This window comes from Equus quagga, chromosome 9 (genome assembly GCF_021613505.1).
Source record: "Equus quagga isolate Etosha38 chromosome 9, UCLA_HA_Equagga_1.0, whole genome shotgun sequence".
NCBI classification, from domain to species: Eukaryota; Metazoa; Chordata; class Mammalia; order Perissodactyla; family Equidae; genus Equus; species Equus quagga.
In genome coordinates, this window is record NC_060275.1 from 77,393,575 (window position 1) to 77,421,289 (window position 27,715).

Consider the following 27,715-nt stretch of genomic DNA (forward strand, 5'->3'; position numbering starts at 1 on the left):
CGGTATATTTAAGTGAATTTGCCTAAAGTTTGCCTGGACTTACTTGGTACAACAATTACATTTAAAATGAATCATTTTTTTAAAAGTCTAACATCTTTTCACTAAAGTCAGTAGTTTTAAAATGACTGTTCATTGTTCCGTGTTCTATTTCCACATTCTGATTTTTTCTGTCTTTCTTTAACCCCAGGAACTAGAAGATGTGAACAAATGGGGTCTTCATGTTTTCAGAATAGCAGAGTTGTCTGGTAACCGGCCTTTGACTGTTATCATGCACACCATTTTTCAGGTAATGTGGCCAAATTCTGTCACCTTTCTTTTATTTAGTGACTTAATGTCCAGTCTGTGAATTGTGCATACATTTTATCTTATTTACTACTTACCTTCTTTTGCTTATTTTGATACTTTTTTCTTCTTTGCCCCTTCACCCAGGGACAAAGAAGGATACAGAAAGGTTGGGGTGTGGGTCAAACACAAATAAACCAATTTTATTATTTTTTTCCATTTAAGAAAAAGATGTGATGTGGGAAAATTGAAGCAATTCATTAAAATAATAGTTTACAAATCATCTTCATGACCCTGACTCACATAGAGAATGGAGTGCTACCTTTAGAAAATGAATAAGCCCCTTGCTGACTACGTTTAGAATGTAATTTCTTCAATCCTGTTTTATGTACTTCTCTCTTCTTCATATATGTTTCTCACTCTTGAGCTTTTGCGCAAGTTCAGGGTTGAGATTTAAATGAGAAGTTGAGGCTTTAGATACCCTGGGAGTGGAATAGCAGATTCCAGCCCTAGGGAGAATGTTGAGTTTCAACTGGTGTGATCCAGTGGCTGACTCAGTGTTGCTGGACTGAAGCCGTCCTCATGATCAGGGGACACAAACACTTTCATAGTTGGCAGCTCATTCCTGACACTGTACATCTTGGGTAAAGCACTGTTGGGCTCCAGAAGGGCAAGTAGACTCTGGTTTTGTCCCTGAAGTCCCTGGATTGTCCTAAAGGTTTCCAGTTTCATCACTAGACATTGTGAAAGAGCTGTGTCCATTTCTGGGTTATCCATAGGCGATATTGGGTGTGATTCTTTTTGTTAACACACTCTATGGAAAATCTTTCTATATAAGGACCAAATGTTAAGAGGAGTTCTTTTCTTACAGGAACGGGATTTATTAAAAACATTTAAAATTCCAGTAGACACTTTAATCACATACCTTATGACCCTGGAAGACCATTACCACGCTGATGTGGCCTACCACAACAATATTCATGCTGCAGATGTTGTCCAGTCGACGCATGTGCTGTTATCTACACCTGCTTTGGAGGTAAATCTGGTTGCTAAAACTTCAAGAACACTAACTTGCCATTCATAAAGGTCTTTTAAACTTTTATACTAAAGGGTATGCAGTGCAGAAAATAATTGGCTTCATTGGAAGTATGCTGAGTTATAGGGGGGAAAATGTTGTTGGGCTAAATAAACAGTTGAGTCTTTGATGAAATTTGTCTGAAAGTTGATCAAAGATTTATGGATTCATCTGTTTATGATACTGCTTCTTTGAAATGATCTAGTAGGATATTCCAAAAGCACACCTGGCTTACTCAGTTTTGGTTACTTAGCTTTTTTGGAATTTAGTCTGATGGCTTTTGCATGTACAGTTCAAAGGATGATTATTTTATAAAATATAAGCAAAGGATTGATATTTTTTGTAGAATTTATTAGAAGGAAACACTTCTTTAATTTTACCGAATCCTAAGAAGTTGTTCCATTAAATGTTTATTGAAGCAGTTTATTTCCTTAATTGCTTGGGGGAAAGATTCTCTTTTGCTAATAATATATTTTATGGTTCATTTTGTTTTCATTAGGAAATTGTGTTAATCCCTCATCATCCGAGTGAGTGGTTCTCAACTGGGAAAGGTTCCTCTCTTTTCCTCCTCCCTGCTCCCACCCTCACAGAGACATTTGGCAACATGTGCAGACATTTTTGTCCCTCACAACTGGGAGGTACTGGCTTCTTTTAGGTAGAGGCCAGGGATCCTGCTGAAAATCCTTCAGTGCACCAGATAGCCTCTCACAACAGAGAGTTATCTGGCCCCAAATGTCAATTCTGCTGAGGTTGAGAGTCCCTAGTTTGAATGGAAGAAAAGAAAAGAATTGCTCATGTTGTTAATTTTATGTACATTTTTCAAATATACTTAAACATAAGTACTTTTAAAATAAGCCATTATTTTCTTTAAAAGAATTTTAGACACTCCTTTTGTAATATTTTTAAAAATATAACCAATGAAAAAGGTTTGATCGTGAGTTATAATTAAATTAGGTAAAATATTTTCTCTAAAATTGCACTTAAAAGGTTCATGAATAACTCATTATCTCCCTTCTTGATACATTATGATAATATATTTTGAAGCTTCATTTTGTTTTCCATCAAATTCCAGGCAGTAATTTCCCATTTGTATATACCTTTAATTTATGTTGTTATAGAAGAGTAATGTTATCTATATTGTCTGATTTTCCAGGCTGTGTTTACAGATTTGGAGATTCTTGCAGCAATTTTTGCTAGTGCAATACATGATGTAGATCATCCTGGTGTGTCAAATCAGTTTCTGATCAATACAAGTAAGTGAAGTTTAGTTTTGCAGAAAAAAATTCTCCGCTGTACGTCTTAGAATGAGTGAAGGTCTTTATAAAGTTAGGGTGTTTCCAGAGCCATGATGTTTGTTTGAGATGTGTAAACATAATATTTTAGTGAGAATGGATGTTAATGTAATTTAGCTCTAAAAACTGTTCTATCCCCTGAGACCTGTGATGTTTGGAAAAACATGCCTTCCAGTACTTCTCTAGAAATAATGCATTGCCATGTTAATAAACAAGGGCAATCCAAAAGTGAAAGTCTGCAGAAAGGTTTAAATAGTTACATTGCCCCTAAAATTTTAAATAAAAAAAGAAAAAGTCAGCATTATTGTTAAACCTTCCTGACTTTAGGTAGGTTGTCATTTAATCCTCTTCAGAGGCCGTAACTACCCTTTCCCTCCACCACCGTGCCCGGCTCTGCTCTTTCCTTTCTAAATCTACTACTGAGAGCAATAGGAACTTCTCTTTTACTTATTATCTCTTTTTATTTCTCTTTTATTCAATATTTTTAACTGTTAAATTTTTTCTCACTGGTGACATTTCATAAAATAAGAAGTCATCGCTAAATTTGGAAATAGAAGGAGTGTTGGAGACTGTTTAGTGTGGGGCATCCCTGACACCCAGCTGCACAGGACCCCTCTGTAGGGAATGTTTAGGTGGTGCATGAGCTGTGCCTTTGCAGAGAGGGTACGTGTTACAGAAATTCTGCTCTTCTGTTACTTGAAGTTAACTGGTAAATGATTTAAATGAACTGTTATTTATTTTCTTCCACTATGGTAGATTAATGTTATAAATTGGCTTTTATATACAAAAAAATAAAATGCAAAGTTGTTAAATTTTTTTCTGTATCTGTTGAGAGTCTGCCTTTCTTTTTTTGCCATGAGTTGGTGGACAGTAGCCTTCTCACGCCCTGTAGCAATCTAGCTCTAGTGGTCTCTGTGCAGTCACCATTCATTTCCTACATTTTTTGCCACCGCCAGATTTAAAGAGAGAGTTTAAATGTAGCTTGGCTTTGAGAGATTTAACTCAGATCTTTAGGATTATTTAGATTTATTTTTAGATCTTTTAATAGCCTCTGGACTACCCTATGACGACATGTACTTTAGTGGCTCACTCACGTAGAGTAGGAGGATTGGGAAAGTCCTGGATTTCCTGACATGTGTGGTTAGTCAAGTACATTTTAGAAGTTTGGTTTATGAACTTATTTATCCAGGATTAGACAGGATAACATTTCACGTTCCATCTGTCTTCCAAGAACTTATAATGGGGTGCTTTCGGGAGTCATCAAAGCCTTACTAAATATTAATACATGAATAGTAACAGATTAGATGCAGCAACATAGTTTTATGCTGTATCAGTGGTGAGGGTTGACTGTGTCCTTTCTGAGAAGAGCGGGAGACCATATGCTACAGTGTGCTCTGGCACTTTTTGTTAGCCTGGCCTGATTTATTATTTTGATATTTAGGCATGACATGATATGCTCCTAATTTTATAGATTTTCAACAAATACATAAATTTTTGTTTTAATTTTTGCCTTTAAGAAAGATATGCATTTTCTTCTTTAAATTAATAACTCCAAAAATTCAGACGAGTGTGTTTTCCTTGTATCCTATTATATACAGTATTGCATGTGCCCTTATAACATTAGAATTAAGACTAGATTAGAGAAAAATTAAAACGTTGGAGTACTCTGATAAATTTTTTAAGAAAAATGAGGAGCAGCTCCATCATTCTTTCTTGTGGACCCTTTAAGGGCAAATAGGCTGGTACTGGAGACCTCTCAGGGTACCCATGGAGTCTGAAATTTAAACTAGCAAGGCCTTAGTCCACAAATGAATATGATGCCCTCCAAGTTGGGACCCGTTAAGATAGATAATGGAGAAATTTAGGGGATAATTATAAATACAAGGACAGTGGCCAAGGATATCTGTTTAAGGTCGTTTTGCTGATGACCTGCCTCGGGTGGAAGGATAACTAATCCTGCTTCTGAAAGTTCTTTGTCATCAGGGCTGCTGTGATGATGATCTTTCTGTGGGTCCTCAGCAGCACTGGGAGGTTAATAGTTCCCAGAGCAGCTTTGGATTGCTCATGTTTTCTTGAGGGTGGGGTGCGATGAGATTGTGTTATTCCCGAGAGGATGAATCAGCATCATCATCTGGTACATGAAAGTGTCCCAGGGTTGATCAGAGTCCCAGGGCATAATGAGAATTACTGCCTTAGTTCACTTTTGACCAGGGATCATGCCAGCAAGCATTTTATTTCAGGACACAGAAGAGGCTTAGTAGCCAGTAACACAAATAAGCTTTAACTTCATAGCATACTGTAAAGGACCTCTAATAACTTGTAAACTTGTAATAAATAGCTTTGTGAAATACTTTATCAAAATTATGTGATTATTTTTAGTTTGCAGTAAACCGTGTTTTTATAAACATCAAGTTTGTGTTTTCTCTTTCTTTCATGGATTGAGTGAGCATCGGCAGCTCAGACTAGCACACTCTCAGCTCTTACCTTCGAGCTGGTGCTGTCGACTTGTCCAAAGCCAAAGGTCGAGTCTGTGCTTCTTGTAATAAAGCAGTCTAAAGACTTCTAACCATCAAATGTGTAAGCCCATAGTTAGGAGGCCCCAGTCCTGTTGTAAGGGGGCTACAGAGGCTCAGCGAGTTGTGTGGGCCCTCTGGGAGAGGGGCACTGGGGCTCGCCTGGCTTATTCCCAGTCCAGTTATGCGACTGCTGCTTAGCTGTGATGATAGTTCCCATTAATCATATCACTTGTGTTAGTTTTAGACACCAAATGCTTTGATACTAATGATACACTCAGTGTAAACGTACTGTAGGTTTTGAAAACAGAGAGATCATTTCTACTTGGCAGGGTTGATTAAGCTTTTATAAATGATTTAGGGCTAAGAGGGAGTCTGAATAGGATTCAAAGATGTTGACATTCCAGGTAGGAAGCTGCGTAAGTCTCTTTCAAGGACAGTGCTTGTAAATAAATCTAAAAAAGGTAAATAGCAAGTTAAACACCCTCCAGCACGTTATATTCAAAAATTTATTATAAGGAAAGCATTTAACTTCACAGCATTGTTTTCTGAAACAAAGCGGTATCAAAAGTACAAAATACATATATCATTAAGGATTACTTGGAAAACGAGTAATTTTTGTTTAAAGCAATGACGCCTAAGTTTTAGGGAGAAAGATTTACTCATATTAGTCACGTGTGCAAAGCATGTATGTGCCTTTTGATTTCCAAGAGCAGAGGCATTTCATTATACAGTCATGCATCGCTTAACAATGGGGACACGTTCTGAGAAACGCATTGTTAGGTAATTTCATCTTTGTACAAACATCATAGAGTGTACTTACAAACCTACATGCTATATAGTCTATTATACAACTAGGCTATATGCTAATCTTGTGGGACCAGCATCTTATATGCGGTCTGTCCGTCATTGACCGAAGTGTCTTTACGTGGCACATGACTGTGTTAAAGTGGAGGCAGATCTAGCTATCATTGCATAGACTTTTGTGTTTCTCTAGTCTTATTTTAAAATAAGCTTTCATCACTATATTTGTGGGTTACATATACAATGTTATTTTTCTGTATGAATCTAACATTTTCAAAATCAGGATAAATTCATTTTTATCAAATTTAGTTTTATCAGTGTAGAAATAGTACAGATATCATTATTTTATTCAGCAAAAAATCAAGCGCCTACTCTGTGCCAAACATTTCTCTAGACGCTAGGAATGCCTGGGTGAAGGAGACAGTGCCCTGGCTCTGAAGAGCTTGCATTCTGCTAGAAGAGACAGACAGTGACATGTGAATATGTGACATGAGATGGCTATAGTTCAGTGGAGAGAAATAATGCAGGTTAAGGGCACAGAGAGTGGATGAACTGAGGGAGTGAGCCAAGCAATTTTAATCCTTTGTCCTTGGCAACTGGATATTAAGTTAAAACCACTACTTCCCTTCCCCATTTCAAGGAAGAAATGTTTTGTTTAGAAGTGCCCAGAAGAAACCAGACAACCAAGCACATTAAATGAATTACTTTTAAATGTATATAGGGTCTTAAGTCTCTAAGTGGGTTGGGAGGTCTTTGGGAGGGACTGTTAAGATTTGTGCAGAGATAATGACAGATAAGGTGGAATGTGATCAATGCCAAATGAGTGGTACAAAGTATATAGAAGTTTATAGGAGAAAGTGAACAGTTCTGGCTGGGGTAATCCAGAAAGGCTTCCTGGGTGAGGTAACTTGTTCGGGCCTTGAAGATGAGAGGGTTTCAATAGAAATTTTGTATAAACTATTCTTTCTCCTCCTCTGTGCTACTGTACCTTGGAGCAAAGTTTGAAGGCAACTTTCTGATTATTCCTGAACCTTCAAGGAATCTCTGTTGAAGTCCTGGATTACCATCTTTGGGGAAAATCTACTGAGGAGCTGCAGAATCTTACTTCCCCCACTTAGATGTGGCCACATTCCTTCAGTCCTAAAGAAAAGTAGAAAGTGAAATGACTATCCTGAGATTCAGTTGCTAACATTTGTTCATTTAAAAATCAGTAGTCACCACCGCCTCCCTGTAACAGTCCCCAAGATTGGAGAGGCCACTCGTGCAGTAAGGATTTGTGTCATGGCCTTTCTGACCTTTGTGAACCCTAACTGAATGTGAAGAGTTCATCCCTTCCAAGGCAGGCTTGGCTAGGGCTCTTGGACAAGCCCTGCATGAAAGGCCACCCTTACTTCGAGTAGAACTCAGACGCTTTGTTGTAACACGCATACCATGGCTCAGCCTCTTTCTTAAAGTAACAGCTTCTCATCTTGTTTTCTGCAGGCACAATAGTCTTAATTTCTTTCATCTTTCTTTACGTGTCATATAAACCAATCTGGGTTTTTGTAAGCCTGACTCAGGTCCTCCATTAATGCCCCTTATCTACATGCATATTTACTCCCTGAGAAGAACCCTAATAGATTAATTGGGCATTATTTCTCCAGTCAGAAAACATGCCTTCCTTTCAATAGACATTTATTTAACATGATTCTACTATAGAAACAATATTTGCTAAGATCCTATATAGTATAAAAGCTTTTATTTCTGTATGTTTAACTATCTATAGATAAATGTTACAGTTAGTGGTTTTTCTAGACTATTGAAAAGTAAGACTTGACCAGATACCACCATTTTAAAAGTGAACACTATTGCTTTATTTAAAACAAACACAAAAGACAACAATACCTTACACATCCACTCTGTGGTACTCCAGACACCTCTGTTCCTGTAGTTTGGGAGCAAAAATTTATGTGTGTAAATTTCTATTTCTATAGTACTGATCAAATCATGGGATTTCACAGTAGAAACAGACCTTCAAGCTCTCTCCTCCTCCCTAGCTCCTTTAAATAGTCATTGAGCAGTACTGGGAATTTCTTTCTTAGAAAAGAATATATATTTCCAAACATATTTTCCATGCATTAGTCAGAAAAAAAAATCAAATACACTTACTTTTAGTCTTTACAATGACTTAAGTGGGAACAGAATAAAGCACCAGTCAATTTTTTTTGTTTTTAATGACTACCGTATAGATCCAGGCCTGCCATTTACCGGAACCAGAAAAGAGACAGGATCTCCTGCTGCCTGAAATACACAGGTCCAGGGCAGTGGTGAGAGAGCAGCAGAATCTTCCCATGGAGTTATGTAGGCAGGCAAACACCTGTCTCTGTGTGAAGTCATGCACGTGCAGGCGGGAAGGGCAATGTACATGTATAGTGTGACTGCCACTGTACTTGGAAGTGGAAAAACAAATAAAGCTTCAACTTTCAAAGCTGTACTATGGAAGAAAATAAGTAAGAGCATGAACAAATCCAATATCCCTCATGTATTCCAAACTGTTCTTGTACCTTCTCTGAGGACAAACAATCCTAAATCACACAGTCCTTACGTTATATATACTGTGGGACGGGTAGTCCGCAGTTATCAGGAACATGCACCTGTACTCTAGACAAGTTGCAAGTCTTAAGAAGTATTAAGAATAATGTCATATTCTGCTGAGCTTACGGCGCTCCCTATGGCGGATCTGGAGGGGAGGTTCAAGATCCTCTGCTCCAACTCTTCCTGCACTTTAGAGAAGAGGAAGCGAGGCCCGCAGAAGGAAATGACCTGCCACATGTCAGTAGCATTAGAATTCACTCCCAAGATTCCAGTGCTCGTTCCACTGTTACGTTTAGCTAGTTTATTCTCTCCTAGGTATTGTCATATAATGGTAAGGCCAGCTGAGATGTTTAGGAGAAATTGCTTCCTAAACCTAAAGTATCTCAGACTATGAAGAATCAGATAAACTTAGAATAAATGGTTTTGCTCATCGTCCATCTCTTGTCTTTCTTTCAAGACTCTGAACTTGCCTTGATGTACAATGATTCTTCTGTCTTGGAGAACCATCATTTGGCTGTGGGCTTTAAGTTGCTTCAGGAAGAAAACTGTGACATTTTCCAGAATTTGACGAAAAAGCAAAGACAATCATTAAGGAAAATGGTCATTGACATCGTAAGTAGCTGACAAAAGCAAAAAAGAGAACTGCGCAGCAAGTTGTTTGGAAAAAAATAGGAATGAGATGAGTATCAAGTAAAAGGAACCATGTATTGCAAAACCTATTGTTGCCCTTTATGTTTGAGAAGCTGCCCCTGCTGCTGGCAGGGATATTCTGTAATAGGTTTTCTACCTCTAGCAGTTTGGAGTTAAGAATATGGACAACTCACCCCTGTCATGGTAGTTTTATTTTCTGAACTCCTCTGGTTGGTGACAGGCAGAGAAAGATGTCTAACAAAAGCAAAGGGCACTGGCCATAGCTCAAACGGATTTTTTCCATTAAAAAAATCTCTGTCAGTGACAGTGCCATTTAGAAACATCCATGACTTTACTCTTGTCTCCATGCATATTATTCCCAGTGATTACAAAACACGGGAAAACCTCTGGTTATCAAAAAAACTTATCCTTTAAGCTTTTAATTAATTAATGTTAAGCCTTATACATACAAAGGTAGGAATTATCTGTCTTGCATATGGAGAAAACCAACCAGAATATTCTGTTTCTGAAGTATTCTGTGAGCAGCCTTGAATCATTTCATCCTAGTCTAGTAACCACTTTCTGGTCCAAGGAATGGAAAAAACTTCAAAACGTGTGGTGATGTCTTATTTATGGAGAAATCGTCCCTTTTTTTCATAGTGAGAGTGGTTGTCGGTGCCTCCTGTTTCTGTATATTGCACATGTTTATACAAGCTTCCAGAAAACTTGACAGCAAAGGGGAAAAGATTCTGCCCCAAGAAGTAGTGAAGAATTTCCATGCACTGTTATTGGGTGACTTCCTGGCTTTCCCTTTCTTCTCACATTCTGCATAATATTTTCATGTGCACATTAACTTTTTTCCTCTGGACTTTTTAACTCAATGAAATACTCTTTGTCTTTTAAGGTACTTGCAACAGACATGTCAAAACACATGAACCTCCTGGCTGATTTGAAAACAATGGTTGAAACAAAGAAGGTGACAAGTTCTGGAGTTCTTCTTCTTGATAATTATTCTGATAGGATTCAGGTAAAGCATCGTTTGAATTTGCTGTGTGTCTAGCTTTGATAAGATTTATGATTCTGTTCTCCCAACTTATAATTTTAGTAATTATAAGCAGGATTTTTATCCAAATTCTCAATCCTGCGAATTAACCAGATAAAATCGTATTGGCCCTTTCATTTGCATATGTGTTTAAAAAAACACCTAACATTCCGTAAAACCAACCACTAAGCAGCTCTGAGTTTAATCACCCGTGTGCGTAAACAGTTTCTCCTATGATGTTTAGATGTGGTAGAAGTGGCATAATTTGGGACTATTAATACAAGCGCGAATCACATACAGACACATCATGGTTGAGCCGTTTGGAATGAATCTTACACTACATGTATTTTGAAGTGTCACCATCATCCAATGTGAATTTCTAGTAAAGAATAAAAAAAAGGAGCATGTGCTGAATAGAGAATGCGTTCGTCCATTTTAGGTCCTTCAGAATATGGTGCATTGTGCAGACCTGAGCAACCCGACGAAGCCCCTGCAGCTGTACCGCCAGTGGACGGACCGCATCATGGAGGAGTTCTTCCGCCAAGGAGACCGGGAGAGGGAGCGGGGCATGGAGATAAGTCCCATGTGTGACAAGCACAACGCGTCTGTGGAAAAATCACAGGTGGGGCATGAAGCATAAAGCTTTCAGAGAGAACACAACCACAGTTTGAGCATTTGATTACTTTGTATACACGTCACATAGTTTTATTGTTTTTTTTTGAAATTGCTTTGTTTTTGACAAGCTCTATTTCACATTAGTGTTTATACGCCAAAAATCTTTTTTTTCTTTTTTAAAGATTGGCACCTGAGCTAACAGTTGTTGCCAGTCTTTTTTTTTTTCCCCTGCTTTTTCTCCCCAAATCCTTCCAGTACATAGTTGTATATTTTTAGTCGTGGGTCCTTCTGGTTGTGGCATGTGGGATGCCGCCTCAGCATGGCCTGATGAGCAGTGCCATGTCTGCGCCCAGGATCCGAACTGATGAAACCCTGGGCCGCTGAAGCAGAGTGCACAAACTTAACCACTCGGCCACGGGGCCGGCCCCAGCCAAAAATCTTTTAATTCTTAAATGATTTACATTTATATAGTCAAATATATATTCTTATGAAATTATATTCATTCCTTATGACTATATTTATGCTGTATATTTATATATGTAGAATTATTTCAGTTATCTAAATTCTTAAGTGAATAAAGTTATATGAATTCATATAGAATACATGGCATTATTTCAGTTATTTGCATTTTCCTATAAATTAGCTATTCTAAAATAAAGTCCAGGCCTCAGTCCAATTCCTGCCATGTAAACAATTAGAGATTTTTTTACGTCACGAACATACTCTTGAACTAGGAGTTCTAGAAGCTAATTTTCACCAGCGAGTAACAACACTTCTATATGATCTGTTGCCTAGAATAGTGACTATTTTACCAAAATAAGGTTATTAGTGTTCTGTTCAGTGTTATATTTGCAGACCATGTTATATTTTATATATTTTTCTGTAAATGATATATATCATATATATATAAATTAGATACATTTGTGGAATTTAGTTAACCTTTCCATTATTTCTTAGCCCCAAATCCTGTACTCAAATCGCATTTTTTGTACCTAGGTTGGCTTCATAGACTATATTGTTCATCCTCTCTGGGAGACGTGGGCAGACCTCGTCCATCCTGATGCCCAGGACATTTTGGACACTTTGGAGGACAATCGTGAATGGTACCAGAGCACAATTCCTCAGAGCCCCTCCCCAGCGCCTGATGACCAGGAGGAGGGCCGGCAGGGTCAGACCGAGAAGTTCCAGTTTGAACTAACTTTAGAGGAAGATGGCGAGTCCGACACCGAAAAGGACAGCGGAAGTCAAGTGGAAGAAGACACTAGCTGCAGTGACTCCAAGACTCTCTGTACCCAGGACTCGGAGTCTACTGAGATCCCCCTGGACGAACAGGTGGAGGAGGAAGCCGTCGGGGAAGAGGAGGAGAGCCAGCCTGAAGCCTGTGCAGTAGAGGACCGTTCTCCCGACACGTAACAGTGCAGAGACTTTCATGCCTTTTTTTTTTTTTTTTTAAGTAGAAAAATTGTTTCCAAAAGTGCATGTCACATGCCACAGCCATGGTCACACCTCACTGTCATCTGCCAGGACGTTTGTTGAACAAAACTGACCTTGACTACTCAGTCTGGCGCTCAGGAATATTGTAACTAGTTTTTTCACCTCCATGTCATCGGAGCGAGGGGGACATCTTCCCGAATAGCATCGTTAACAAGATTTCAGCTTGCTAGAGCTGACGAAGCAGAGAAAATTAACTCCACAATGTTTTCAAGGGAGTGTGGCTCAGCCGGCAGCCCAAAAGTTGATAACGATTTGGGGTTTCTTTTCTTTTTATTTGTTTGCAATATTTTCAGCAGAAAGAAGGCATTACACAGAGTGAACTAATGGGTGAAGCAACAAATGGGTCAGGAACAGGACACAGCATGAATCTGTTACCAGGAGGAAGATGAGCCGCAGAAATCGCATAATTTTCTAATTTCAAGTCTTCCTGATACATGACTGAATAGTGTGGTTCACTGAGCTGCACTCACCTCTACATTTTGTATGATATGTAAAACAGATTTTTTGTAGAGCTTACTTTTATTATTAAATGTATTGAGGTATTATATTTAAAAAACTATGTTCAGAACTTCATCTGCCACTGGTTATTTTTTTCTAAGGAGTAACTTGCAAGTTTTCAGTACAAATCTGTGCTACACTGGATAAATCTAATTTACGAATTTTACTTGCACCTTATAGTTCATAGCAATTAACTGATTTGTAGTGACTCATTGTTTTATATACGAATGACTTCCATATTTTAAAACAAAAACCAACTTTATGTTGCAGGAAACCCTTTTTGTAGGTCTTCGTTGACTTTGCTCTTTGTTTTAATCTTTTCAGATAAGCAGAGTTGCTCTCCACTGACATTTCTCTTCACGGTGTGCAAAGTGAATATTCGTTCAGTAATACTCTGATGTGCGTTCTGTCTAACGTGTCTTAAGCCTCATGGACACTCACTCATCAGTTGGTGTTGTCTGAAGCAAGTGAGAGATATATAAACACCCAGTAGCTAAAATGGGCAGTCTTTTTTAGATATTTTCCTACTTAGTGTCTTCTGATAACCTTTTGCTGTGTCAATAGACCGTCATTTCACAGGTGCATGTCCTTGTAATAACCTGCACATTTCATGCTCATGTGTATTGTTTTCAAAGTCAGTTAGAGTAAGAAAAACTTTCTTCCCTTGTGCTGCTTTATTATTTAGCGTGTGTTTGAACCTCTCCACGTTCACTAGATGGGGTCTGTCAAATATATCACCACCCTTCTGACTGATGAAAAGAAACAGGTAGTCCAGTTAGAGTTAGCATTCATTTCTGCCATGAGGTCATCTGTAATGACCAGCTGTTACTCTTGATTTGCAGAGAAAAGTTAACAGCTAGCTAGGCAATTTTTAACAATATTGGCAGAATATATTAACAAACACCAGTACAACTAATGCTCTTTTGTTTCTATGGTTTCACCAAGGGATTAAGGAAGAAAATTCTTGAGATTTTAACTGTCGCAGCTACTCTTTCTTAATGGACAGCCACGTAACCTGTAGCAATTGCTTCATCAGTTATCATTGATCCATAAGCACGTCTTGTAGAGGAGAACTTCTTTAAATACATTAAGGGAAAGGAGCTGACGATGCCACTGCCACAGATATTTGGTCATATAATGCCATCTTAAAATACTGGGTTGAGTAAGAAGATTCTGCCTAAATAAAAAATTAGAGATCACTCAGCTGAATTTAGCAGCAAGAACTGTGTTACAATTTTAGAGATTAATTCCCCGTATTTACCGTCAGTTGGCATCTTGGGACATTTATTTAGTTTGGACTTTCTTCCCATTTCAGCTCTTAATGAAGTGTTTACTTTCTCTGTAGAGAGTTGGAAGCCCAAATAATCATTTTTTCACTTTGATATCCAAGAATTGAAATAGAGACAAAGGGGGTATCTGACCAAATGGAAAGTAAATGAAACAGTTCAGAGAAGTTTTAACCCAGAAAGATATATTTGGGATGTCTCAAGGAGGCTTCTGGGGACTAATAACTAAGTCCTCAGCAGGGAAATGACCTAAGCTGAAGATAGTCCCTGTTTTAATCCCCTGAGATCCAGTGATACGTAGAATCTTTGATAGAAAAATTATGTAGCTCTGATCTTTCATACAGAGCAGAATAGGAATCAACTAATTGTCAGATTTCCACCCTCCTCCCCCGGTAAAAATCAGTAATCTTTCAAATAATGTCCTATGTTTGGTCAAGTGATTTCACAAGAACACAGAAGTTTGACAGAAACTTGTTTCTGTTTTAATTTTATTTGTCCCTGATGGAGGTCTGGAAGAAAAGGCAGAGAATCTAGGGTTTATTCCTTTTTCCAGAATATTCTCATTCTCTCCCCTCCCTAACGCTTGGTATTTCCCCCACAGAGTGCCTAGAATCTTAATAATGAAAACAAAAATTAAAACAGCAATATGTTACAAACAAATCCATACCTGAAAAGGTTTATAACTGCACTGAAAAAGAGAGGGTTTTTTTCTTTTCATTTTGTTGGTTTTTAATGGTCACGTGTTGTGAAAATACCCACTGATGGGCAATCAAGTTGTAAAAAAGGCATATCTTATACAAGAGACGGGGACTAATGCATTGTACAATCTGCCTACACTCTCCCTTCTTTCTCTCTCCCTCCTCCTCTCTCGCCCAAGTGTGCTTCAGAATTATACACTGCTTTAAAAAGAACTTCCTTTTACAAGTGACTTTACATTTCCTAAAATGCCATAAGAAAATGCAATATCTGGGTACTGTATGGGGAAAAAAAAGTCCAAGTTTGCGTAAAACCAGTACATTTCAGCTTGCAAGTTACTGAACACAATAATGCTGTTTTAATTTTACTTTCTTTTTCATCACTTAAAATTCACAAGAAAAATGTAGATAGAACAAATTGCAGACAAGGGAAAAAAAAACTTGAATGAAGTGGATTTTACAGAAAGCTTTATGATAATTTTTGAATGCATTATTTATTTTTCGTGCCATGCATTTTTTTCTCACCAAATGACCTTACCTGTAATACAGTCTTGTTTGTCTGTTTACAACCATGTATTTATTGTAATGTACATACTGTAATGTTAATTGTAAATTATCAGTTCTTATGAAAACATCATCCCCCCGTGGGATGGTGTTGATATATTTGGAAACTCTTGGTGAGAGAATGAATGGTGTGTATACATAATCCTGTACATTTTCTTTTCTCCTGTAATATAGTCTTGTCACCTTAGAGCTTGTTTATGGAAGATTCAAGAAAACTATTAAATACATAAAGAAATATAAATTTAAAAAAACATAGCTGCAGGTCTTTGGTCCCAGGGCTGTGCCTTAACTTTAACCAATATTTTCTTCCGTTTTGCTGCATTTGAAAGTAAGGTAATGGCGGGGCTAGGGCTGGGCGTTTTACATCCAAGCTCTGAATCAATTGGGTTTCCAGCAGTGGCTGGATTTTAGAAAACCACAGGCAACCTCTGGACGATTCTGAGAGCTTTTTGAAATCCAAGGTCCTAAGTATTTCTTGACACGAAGCAGGCTTGTGTACATGATGATGTTCTCCCTATCTGTTGATCAGGAGCTACTTCAGTTAGTTGCATTTGATTATTTTCTACTTTGAAACACTCCTGAGGAAATATATTCTTGTCCAGTGATTATAAAAGTTGTTTTGGCTTCTAGAGCACACAGGCAAATGAACTTGATTTGAAACTGGAGCCATAGGTTAGTTACTAATTCATCAGCGTGTTGGTTAGTCACTCATTCATCAGCGTTCTGTCATGTTAAGAGAATATATAATATGAAAAGGGTCATTTTTAACCCTGGAGTTCTTCTTTAAGATAACCAAATTTTCTTATGTATGTCAATCCATGTATTTTAAGCACACAGTTTGATACGCCAATTCACACAGCATAAAGGATTCACCATTCTCTAGAACTTGTTTCTGCAAGACTTATATTGCTTTAGAATTTTAGAATTTAACCTTGCACGATGGCCAGCTCCAGAAAACTGAAAAATCCCCAGTGGATGATGTGGAAATCTGCCACTGCTGCCCAGCCCTCGGAACACGTGGCTTAGTGGAAAGAGAGATTCTTTTTCTAGGAAAAATGAGCCTCCTATTATTTTATTTTATTTTTTTGACACAAACTGTAGATTTTAGCAGCCCTGGCCCAAAGGAATTTGATTACTTTTGTTTTAAACAGTACAAAGGAGACACTATAATTACAAAAAAATCCTTACTGATTTTAGTTGTTTTTAATTTTATTTCTTTGGATATGTTTTCAGAGTGGTAAATTGTGTGTGAACATTACAAATGATGATTCTTTTAGTGGTTTCTTAGCCTCTCTTACAGCCCATGGGGATAGTACTGTACATCAATACCTTCATATGAAATTTTTATATGCAATGGAAATAAAAGCATGGGTTGATTCTGCCTATTTATGACTCGATCTTTTACAAATAAAAGGTTATTCATTTTAAATTATAGTTCAGTCAGCATAGGTTCCCGAGGGTGATAAATATTATTAAAGTGAAATGAAAGGAGCATAGTGGCATCATAAGTTAGTGTTGATCTTCATAATCAAATGAAACCAAATTGTGTAGATTAATCTTGCTACAGAAAAAAAATTGCCAAAATTATTTAGGTGGGCCTATAAGATTAAGCACAGTGTTTTCTAAAAAGGCTAGGGAAGGGGACAGCTCCGTTTAGTGGAATATTTTGGTTTACTCAAAGTTATTCTGAGTTTCAACAATTCTTTTTGAGTACCTGCTCTGCAAACTACAAGGTTCTACGGAGTCAGCAGTGAACGAGACAGTCCCTGCATTTGTGAGCCTACAGTCTGGAGGGGCCACAGGCATTAAACAGCTCCACGCACAAGTCATCACAAGCATGCTCAGTACCACGAAGAAGCTTGGGGGCGGGCATGAAGTGGGAACTGGAAGTTAATCTCTTCTGGGGGCCTGAGAAGGCTTCCTTAAGGAAGTGATTTGGGGCTGAGCTCTTAAGGATAGTGAGAGGTGCCCAGGCAAAAAGAGAATTGTTAGGAAGAGGAAGAGAGTCCAGACTGAAAGCTTCACTAGCAAAAGTCCTGAAGTACAGAGAGCTGGAGACTTCTGGAGAAAGGGAAGGAAGCAGGGGAAGGACCCCTGTGCCATCACTGTTTCTCCCTTGCCTGCTGTGTGTCCTTTCTAACGCTTATCACAAGTTGACACAGACGTCTGTTTACTTACTGTCTCTCCCACCAGCACAGAGTTCCCTGAAAGCCAAATCTGCTCCCCGGTGTATCCATCACACCAAAAACTACGCCTGCTGCACCGGAGGGCCTTCATATTTATGGAATGCAGCCCCCAAATGATGTTGGCTGTAATTCAATCTGTGACAGTCAAGACAGTTTAGGGTCTTAGAGAGTTTAAGTTGATACCATAAAAATATTCTTCTTGTTTTTTGTTTTTGAACTTGCTAAGGTCCTGGATAAAGAGAGTTCAGAGTTTTCTACCTTATTGCCATCTAAAAGCTGTTTGTGTATGCCTTGCAAATTCTACTTTTTTTCCTGAATGACAAAAAGTCCATTTTTCGTAATAAGAAGAGTAAAGAAATCAGCAGAAATTTAATCCCCAGATAATCCCTGAACTTTAACTAGTAGAATAAAGATAATTAAACAGAATGATCTATGCTTAGCCTCCTCACTGTTTCCTCCCACAACCACAGTGAACAACAGCAGCTACAGCCAAAATGTGCCCAGTTTGTGCCTTTTAGGGAATTCTTGATCTAAACCCAAATTCTCTTCCCCAGGGTCCATGACCCCAAAGTGAGACTATGAAACAAAGGAGCCAGCTGCCTTCGTTTCCCTACTTGTTCCCCTTTGCTGATTTAGGCTGATTTGGATGTGTTGAGCCCAAGACCCGGGAACATTTCCTCAGGTACGCAGCTTTGAACCCATGACCCCAAAACATTCCACTGAACAAGAGAAAACCATCTTCCCTGTGGCCAGAGAGCATCACTCCCAGTGGGGATGTAGGTCCCACAGAGCCTTGTTTCAATGGAATCCTACCTGGGCTTTCCAAGCTTTCTGATGTGGGTGCTGTTCCCCCCACAGCTACTCTCATATCTCCAAATACTTAACATCAAATTCAGTGTAATGGGTATAAATCCTAGTCCTTGAACTCAGGTGTGCAGGATACTGTTTTCTTTATCTTGTTTAAATCAATTGATATGGGCTCTGTGTCCCCATTTTCCTTCTCTGTCATTATTAGCACATCCCCTCTCTCTGCCAACATAAAAGCTCTGTCATCTCCAGCCTAGCATGAGCACCAGACCTGTGTTGTCCAAGCTCCTGTGGTTCCTTCCAGTCCCTCACTTCTTTGCTTCCTTGTCTCGCATGTGGTATACCAGGAATACACGCTGAGGCTGGGAACCCCAGTTTGGGGTCTTACTTCCATAAACCCACCACGGAGTGTTTGTGTATAAAAAGAACCTGTCCTTCCAATGTCTTATTACTACCTACTCAAGTTGCCGGAGACAAGAAGTACTCTCCTTTTCCTAATGCTGGAGACTCTCCCTCCTTCATTATTTTGCTCTTCAAAGGGATTAAGCTTTTAAAAAAAAAGACTAGAGATAGTTATAACTTCTGTCTGCTTTTGTTATCCACCCTGCAAAAATCCTGGCTATTACTTGAAATATGGAGAAGAAATTCTTATAGGAATAGCATACCTTAAATAATAGTTCAATTAACCTTCCATACTTGTTTGGCAGCATTCGGATTCAACAGTGTTCCCTGAACATTTTTGAATGGGAAAAGCTGAGAAAACTCTCTTCCAGATGGAAGTCATCAGGCCCTCCTACTTCTTATATAGAGATGGCGGGAAAGCCATTTTCTCCTGAAGTTTCTTTGCTCCAATTCCATTCCTGAATGTTTACTCTCGGCTCCCACCTAGCTGTTTCAATTACAAGACACAGCACTTGAAATTTTTATATAATAAATTTAGTATTTAATCCCTGCCACACTCCCATCCCAATATCCTTCCATGGTCCACAAGTGATGTCATGATTCACTCCATTTTGTAGCTAGGAAAAATGAGGCACAGGAAGGTTAATTGGCTTGGCCAAGATCCTTCAGAGGCCGGATACTGAGACTGATCATTTACAAACTACAGAGAGGACAGAGTTCCTATCACCACCTCTACATCCTGCTGGTGTTGACCCCACTGACTGCTGGGTTCCCTGTGATTCCCTTTCACCAACCTTCATTGCCAATGTTAATGATCATTTTCATGGTCCAAAGCTAGATGACAGATATTAGTTCAGATTCATTTATCGACTTACGTACCCCATTTCTGCATAGTTTTGCTGTAGGGTCACAATTTTCCATAGTGAGGAGGAGACCTGAGGTAAAGAGCCCCCAGAAAAGTAAAACCAGGAAAATGAAACAAGCTGACAAGACAGTAAGGAGCTGAATAGGTGTGTGCCTCTGCCCAGTGGAGGCTCAGGCTATGGGGCAAGACAGATCTTAGCGAGACTCCTTACCGCGTCTGCCTTGCAGAAGGGAATGGAGCTGGGCCACATCCGGCACAGGATGGAGCCCCTTCCACCATCACACCTGTTCAGGGCAAGTTGCCTGATACTGAAAAATCCTGAGCCATCAGACTCGGATGGTTCAGGATCTGAACCATGCAAACGTGTTATCTGAAGAGCTCTATTGTCTGAGCGTTGCTTTTCCTTTGCTCTTTGTTTTTGAACCAAAAAGCAGACTAAGTATATAGCAGCAAGCACTCGCTCAGAGCCCCGTCCGTGCAAGGACTGCTTTGCCACCAGGCTGCGTTAATTAGAGAACCAGGCAGTCTCTCACTTTGCAGCTTGCTAACAGTTCGCTCATTTTCTCCCTAGCACTGATAGTTTCTTTTCTTTTCATTTTTTTTTCTTTTTTTGCTTTTCCTTTACAGCAGCTGGAAAGGGAGGGACAGAGACAGCCAGGCCACTCTACTGCTGCCACAGTGGGTCAGAGTGAGGATCAGTTCGGATCCCGCTCCCCATGCCAGTAGAATGGTTCAAGGGGTGGGGAAGGAAGCCAGGGGTAGCTCCAATCCAGGAAGCAGAAGAATGTCCACAGCAGAAGAATGCTTAGGAAGCAATCACTCATGTTTTTTAAAGTCATATTTGGTGTCACATGGAGTTATATTTTAGTCAAAGAGTACCTTTGAAAACTTATTCTAAAAACAATTTCTAGGATCCATAATTGAAATACCTAATGGGTGGAATGGAAAAGTTGAAAACAAGCAAAGGCGAAAGAACAAAATGGAAGAAAAATGGGAGCAAGGAAAGAAAGGTGGAGCCTCTGCTGCCACAGCATCCAGAAACAGTGATGAGACCTCCTGTTCTCCACAGGGTAGAGTTCAGAGTCCCAGCATCATGCACATGACCCTCAAGGGTCTGCTCAAACCTAGTCACCCTCTCCTCGTCCCATCAACCGTGAGTACATGCCCCTGCGCCTCAGGTGGGTAGTGCTTTTACGTCTTGCTAATGGTCATCTCTCTGCTGAGAGACAAATCATCCCTCTAGATTTGATTTAAATATACCTTTGTCTGGAAAGCCTTTCCCATTAGTATTGTTAAAAAGTGATTTTGTCTTATTTGGAAATGATCTAGATATTTAATAAATAGCCATCATTTAACCTATCTCAGTATAACTTTAAGGTTTAAGGTTACCAAAAGGATTTTCTGAACATAGAGCTACTTAAAAAAAAAATCCTTTCAAATATCTTGTCAGGTTTCCGTCAGGGAAAATAGTAAATACTTTTGGCAATATCGAATGACCCCTTGAACACGAGAGGCAAACCCAAAGAGGATGCAAAGGATACCACCCTCCCAAGATCCAGAGCCACCCCCAAAGATAGCCCAGAAAGAAGGCTTAGTTCGCTTGAGAGCTGACAACAGTCAGTAGGACCCAGGCTGCCGATGGAGTGCAGCCCACATTTCTGTCTGGCCATAATTTTGGGACCCCAACCTGATGGTTGAGCTGCCTGAATACCTGAGAACCGACAACCTACGTGCCCCAGGCAGGCAAAAGTCCAAGCCAAGTTCACAGAACACAAAATGAGACAAACAAGAAGGCAGTCCTGGGAGAGAAAGGATTGATAACGAATGGGTCAGGATTTCAAAATGAATGGGACAAGATTTGAAATTTTACCTTCCTCTCTCGACTGGGTGCCAGAAATCCAGGGGAACTGACTCTAGTCAGAATTCTCACCCTTCCTTGGCTTCTGCCAGTTTTCCTAGGATCCCATCTGCAGGCGTCAGAATGAATGGGGTTTAAAGTAGAGAGTGTAGCCCTGGTATCTACCAGAATTTGTCAAGGTTTTCCATAAATGTTTTTTTTTTTTTTTTGAGGAAGATTAGCCCTGAGCTAACATCTGCTGCCAGTCCTCTTCCTTTTGCTGAGGAAGACTGGCCCTGAGCTAACATCCATGCCCATCTTCCTCCACTTTATATGAGGGATGCCTGCCACAGCATGGCTTGCCAAGTGGTGCCATGTCCGCACCTGGGATCCGAACTGGTGAACCCCGGGCCACCGAAGTGGAACGTGCGAACTTAATCACTGCGCCACCTCGATAGGCCCTAATTTTAATTTTAATTTCCCCTTGGCTGTTTAAGGGCATAACTGGTGGCAGTTTACTTAAGAATCCTTGGGACTGAATTCCATCAACCCTGGGAGGGGCCCTCCTTCGAGGGCAGCTATGGGGGTGTTTGAGTTGATGTGGAAGGGTTTGACAAAACCTTTGAGGACCATCTTCGTTCCAGTGTCCCAGCTGATTGCAAATGAAGCATTGATTTCTGGGCCAGTGTTTTGATGATGGATCCCTAGGAGGGTATGACTGGGGAGGCCCAGGCCCAGGTGTTTTATGTTTCCGGATTTGAATCTGTTGCAGCTGTAAGGGAACTAACTTGGTGGACTTTGGTGTATGGTCGTGTGGTCTCTTTAGAGAGGAAAGGCAATTCAGATGGAGGATTCGTGACAACTCAGGGAAAGGAGGACAGAGGGAGAAGTATGAGTCACATCAGTCTTACAGACTTTTGTTTTAGACCTCTTGTGTCTTTAAATTTTCATTAGACTTTTGCAGTGAATCTCTCAATGAAGCTATTTGGGAATTTTGAAGCCTTTTGGAGCCTTTTATATGTCAATTAAAATAAATATCCCAGTCTGTGTGTTGATTTGAGAACCCTATCTTTCAAATGCACTCCTTAAATAACGATCTCATCTAACTGGTTGTCTTAGTAAGATTTTGCCGTTTGTGTAGATATCTACAGCATCCAGGACCACCCCTCTTAGACATAAAGTAAGCAGGAGTGCTGGGAGGTGGTGCGCTCAATCCTCTGAAACTTGTGGTTCCCTTTATTTTAGCTAAGACTTGGGTCTCTCAGAGCCAAATTAATACGTATTAATGTGTCACTGAGTTGGGGATTTTGTGGTGTTTTACAGTGTACCTTTTTGCCAAAAACTGTCACATGATTCAAAAAGATAATTTAGGTGATGCAAACAAACTTTGTTTAACAGGTCATGAAATGGACAGTGTTCTTTTGCAGAACTGCCAAATGGGGCAGCAAGCAAGAAGCTTTTATACGATAAAGAATACAGAACAAGGAAGAGATAAATAGAAAATATCTGATTGGCTGGGGCCACGTATCAACTTTGTTTGAGGTGACAAGGTCCAGAGTTGGCTTGGTGTTTGGGGACTGACTGACTGAATATATTGCATTTCTGGTCAAATGAAGCATTTCCAGGAACGTGAAAGTTATCTAAGTTTCCATTGCTAATGTGGCACCCAGGGCAAGAGTGGCTTCATCTTGGGCCTAGAGATTTATTTCAATAGCATTTTGTACATATCCCTATAATGGCTTTTTCCCCTAATATATTGTAATTCTATTTTTTACTTTCTGTCTCTCTCACTAGATTGTGAGATTTTTGAAGGCAATGTACTCCTTTTGGCCTGGCTAGTAAAGATTTAAGTCAAGATATTAATATTTGACTATTCTTTCCCCTCTAACACCAGCACTCCTCAAAATGTGGACCTTGAACTGATATCAGAATCAACTAGGATCTTCTTAGAAACACAAATGATCAAGCCCAACTCAGATCTCTGGAATAAGAATTTCCAGGAGTGGACCCCAGACTCTATGTTTTAACAAGTTCTCTTGTTAGTTTTGTGTACCACAAAGTTTGAGAAACACCATTCAAGACCTCAGGGAGCTGTTTTCTTCCTCTTTTGGTTTTGCAAAAAAGCAAAAGAAATAATCTCATCCCCTTCTCTATTTCATTGCATTTAATCAAAGGGATGCATGTTACTGTAAGAGTTGCAACACTGGGCCAACCCGGTGGTGCAGCAATTAAGTTCACATGTTCCACTTCTCAGCAGCCCGGGGTTCGCCGCTTGGCAAAAACCATGCTGTGGTAGGCGTCCCACATATAAAGTAGAGGAAGATGGGCATGGATGTTAGCTCGGGGCCAGTCTTCCTCAGCAAAAAGAGGAGGAGTGGCAGTAGTTAGCTCAGGGCTAATCTTCCAAAAACAAAAAAGATGCAACAGGTGACCTGGTAAGGGCAAATGGCAGTTGGAAGAACAGTGAAATCACATGTTTGGCCAGTTTCCATCAAACGAGAAAGGAATGGTGAAGCCAGCTCTTGGCTCTCTTCAGCAGCTGAGGACTTTGGGATTGGCTGTTACCATCATGGCACTCACTGGCATCGTGTGGGTTCTGGATCCAATTTCGACTTTGAGGGGTGGTTTCCCCATACCAACAAGCAATTCTGTGACACCAGCTGGGTGTTCTACAATTCAACTTAATTCTAACACTATCTACCCACACACATTTCAGATACCAGTGACAAGTCCAGATTGTCACCTGTGCTTCTGACCGGTGGGCAATAGATTGGAGGTTCCAACGACACCTCTTCCTTGGGTTTGATTAATTTGCTTGAGTGACTCACAGAACTCAGAGAAACATTTTACTTATAGATCACTGGTTTATTATAAAAGGATGTAACTCAGGAACAGCCAGTGGAAGAGATGCACAGGGCAAGGTATGGGGAAAAGGCAGGAGCTTTCATACTCTCAGAGTGCACTACTCTCCCCAAACCCCCGTGTATTTACCAACCCAGAATCTCTCCAAACCCTGTCCTTTGGGGGTTTTCTGAAGGCTTCATTACATAGGTATGATTGATGAAACCATTGGCCATTGGCGACAGACTCAACCTCCAGCTCCTCTCCCCTCCCTGAGGTCAAGGGAATGGGATTGAAAGTTTCAACCCTCTAATCACATGGTTGGTTGCCCTGGTAACCAGCCCTCATCCTAAGGTGCTTTCCAAGTCGCCTATTAACATAACAAAAGACACCTTTATCTCTCTCTAGGCTTAGGAAATTCCAAGGGTTTTAGGGGCTATGTACCAGAAACTGGGAAGAGGACCAAGTATATATTTCTTATTATAAATCACAATATCATACATCACAAGTTGGCATAGACTAAAGGGTGTAAAGATTAAAATGTTATTCAAAGGAGGGAAGAGACTAAAAGAAAATCATATCCATATTCTCCCTGCAAGAGCATTAGTGTAATAGACGGGAACTGACCGCCTTTACAGTCTTCAACCGCCCCATCCAGGTTCTCTCCATCACACAGCCAGTGCCCCTCTGCTTTCGTAACTGGGTGAAACCACACAACACAGGGCTTGGGATCTGTCAATGAAAATAATCCATAACCAATCTATAAATGAAAATTTGGGTGAGTTTATTCTGAGCTGAAATCTAAGGACCATGGTCCCGGGGCCTTTCTTCCTGAAGGAAGAAAGGGCACCAAAGAAGTGAGGTTTCACAGAGTGGTTATATACCCCCATGCAGGACGTTTCACATATGATTGAAATGTCCCTCCCACAATAGTCACAAGATTGCCCTGTCAGCACAGCGCTTGATGGACACAGCAGGTAGTGGGTCTGCTATCTTTGCTGGTGTAACAGGAGGCAAGTCTATTGTCTCTAGCTGAGCTGGGTGGTCACAGGTGAGGGCAGCAATCAGTTTCTAGCCTAAGGAAAGATGCTTAATCCTTAAGGGAATGCCAACGTTGGGAGGGGGAGGGAAGTTGCACCTTTATCTCAAGGGCCTTTGTTCTTGCCATAGGGAATATCTAAAGCAGACATAGAATACATGCTCAATGGTCGAGGTCAGGCCCTTTTGGAAAGACAAGGTCAGGCCAAATTAGGTTTACACAAAATGGTTTCCTCATATACTCCAATATATCCTATTACTTGCCATTTTTTATTTGTCACATCACGAGGGACCAAATGACACAATTCATAAGTTCAGTGGATTAACTTTGACCCATGAAGTTAACTGACCAGTGGAAATCCATACAAGAGAAGGAGCCAGGCCGATTGATTTCTTCTCCTTCTCTCTGTCCGGATTACTCTGAGGCATGGTTTCCCCTTGGAGCCCATTGGCACAATCCCTGTATTCCTCTCCAGCCCCTACCAAGCCCCCGCAGTGTCTCTTGGCTGCTCTGTATGAGGCAGTAGCCAGCGTGGAAACATCACAACACGCGGCTTCCCAACTTTCTTACTTCCCTTCCTTTCCTTTCCCTTACTTCACCTGCTTCTTTTTGCCTTAATCTTTTTTTTCTCACTCCACTGCCCAAAGGTTTGTGATGCAGGCTTGGCAAGCCAAGGAGTCAAAAGAGATTTCTTGGGCTCTCAAATTCTGGTAGTAGTGCTCTTTTATTCAGAAATAGCATGCGGACAGGACCCATGGGCAGTGAAGAGCTGCAATGGGTTGAGTAGGGCTAAATTTGTAAGGCATAGGAATGTGAGTTATTTCTTTACAAAACAAAGGAAAGATCATGTAAAACAAAGTCAAAGTCATTAAAATGGCATCAGTGCAAGTGGGGTCTGGTTATCCTGTGGTCATATTAACTTGAAATACGAATCAGGTCAGGAGGTCCTACACTTCAGGACGTTCTATACTTCCCAGAGGAAGTAGGCCAGGACGCCTTGGGCTTCTCTCCCAGGGGCAGCCTTGATCCATATGAGTTTGCACCTCCCACATAAACTACCATCACTTGAATCCCTACCTCCAGCTCTGTTTCCTAGAGACCCTGAGCTACGTGCCATCCTTTACATTCAGAACAGCAGATACCAAATTGTAGTCTATATGTGCATGTGCCTTGTGTTTAAAATGGGGCCTTTGGATATTATAGCAGAGACTGTGCCTTATTCATCTTTGTTATCCCATTGCTTACTTCAGTGTCTGCCATATGATAAACAGGAAAAGAATGACAAATGAGTAACTAATTGCCTGAATGAATGAGGTTGATGGGGAAGAATGGGTGGGGAGGGTGTGAATTGGCCTAGAGGGGATTAGAGATTAGATAAGGGAATTGAGACAGTAAAGGGGCCAAAGGCAGCTGGAGGAGAAGGTGGAACCCAAGCAAAAGTTGAAGGAATCAGGCATTCTAACTAGAAGCAAAGGCTATGGAAAGAGTAAGAGAGATTCTGTGGTACCCTGCACCATCTGGGAAGTTTTATCCATATCCACTGTAAAAGAGGCTCTTGGTTGCCTACTCAATTATTACCGCCCCTTCACCCCCACCTGCTTGCTGGTAAACGGAAGTTGGAATTTGTTTGGGTCTTGTGAAGTCAGGGGTTTCTGGGGTTAATCGGCATCTCCTCAGTCCCACAGGCTGATTCTGAGCCTTTCAAGGCACTTCCTCTGCCCTTGCCAGTGATTGGGTCAGGACAGGCTGGCAGGGCTACGGCCTGGACAATGAGATAGGTGACTTCTGGGAAAGTATTCCTCACTCTTACAAAGGGAGAAAAGGAAGAGACGTTGTCTCTTCTGGGCTCTGGAAATTGTTCCTGAGGCCGTCATATTCGTACTGTTGTCTTGAGACCATGGAAGGAATTATCTAAGACACAAATACATACTGAGGATAGCAGAGTGCACAACAGAACCTGAGTTTTTGGAGATATTCTTCAAAATAAAACCCTACTTCGAAACTAATTATGTAAGATCATGACTAGTTCTTATAATTTAAGCCATTTTAGTTGCACCCTCTGTTCCTTGCCCCTGAAAGAATCCTAACTAACACACCCTCCATTTCTTCCAACAGTGTGCCAGTGAATCTGGGCTTTGGGTGGCAATGGAAGTGCCTGGCACAGTGGAAAGTTTGGCTTTTTGATCCCAAATTATCTGAGTGAGCTTAGGCATGTTAATTAATCTCTGAATCCTACTTTTTTTCATTTTAAATATGCAAATTATGAATATTAGAATCTGCTCTGCATTCTTCACAGGGTTGTGAGAGCAAATGAATTAATAAATGTTTATCTCAAAAAATCTCATGCAAACTTTAGACAATATTTTTCAAGCTG

General features: G+C 40.2%; 1 protein-coding gene across 7 annotated transcripts in view; it reads left to right on the plus strand.

The window, feature by feature from the left end:
* Positions 1 to 16,749, plus strand: part of PDE4D (phosphodiesterase 4D) — a 1,409,587-nt gene extending 1,392,838 nt beyond the window's left edge. For all 7 annotated transcript variants that reach the window (XM_046671306.1, XM_046671305.1, XM_046671307.1 and 4 more), the window contains 7 exons: positions 188 to 286; positions 1,154 to 1,318; positions 2,511 to 2,610; positions 8,998 to 9,152; positions 10,075 to 10,197; positions 10,652 to 10,834; positions 11,824 to 16,749. In XM_046671306.1, the coding sequence (XP_046527262.1) occupies positions 188 to 286; positions 1,154 to 1,318; positions 2,511 to 2,610; positions 8,998 to 9,152; positions 10,075 to 10,197; positions 10,652 to 10,834; positions 11,824 to 12,240 (1,242 nt within the window). In that variant the 3' untranslated portion in view covers positions 12,241 to 16,749. The remainder of the gene's footprint in view (positions 1 to 187; positions 287 to 1,153; positions 1,319 to 2,510; positions 2,611 to 8,997; positions 9,153 to 10,074; positions 10,198 to 10,651; positions 10,835 to 11,823) is intronic.
* Positions 16,750 to 27,715: the final 10,966 nt, after the last annotated feature.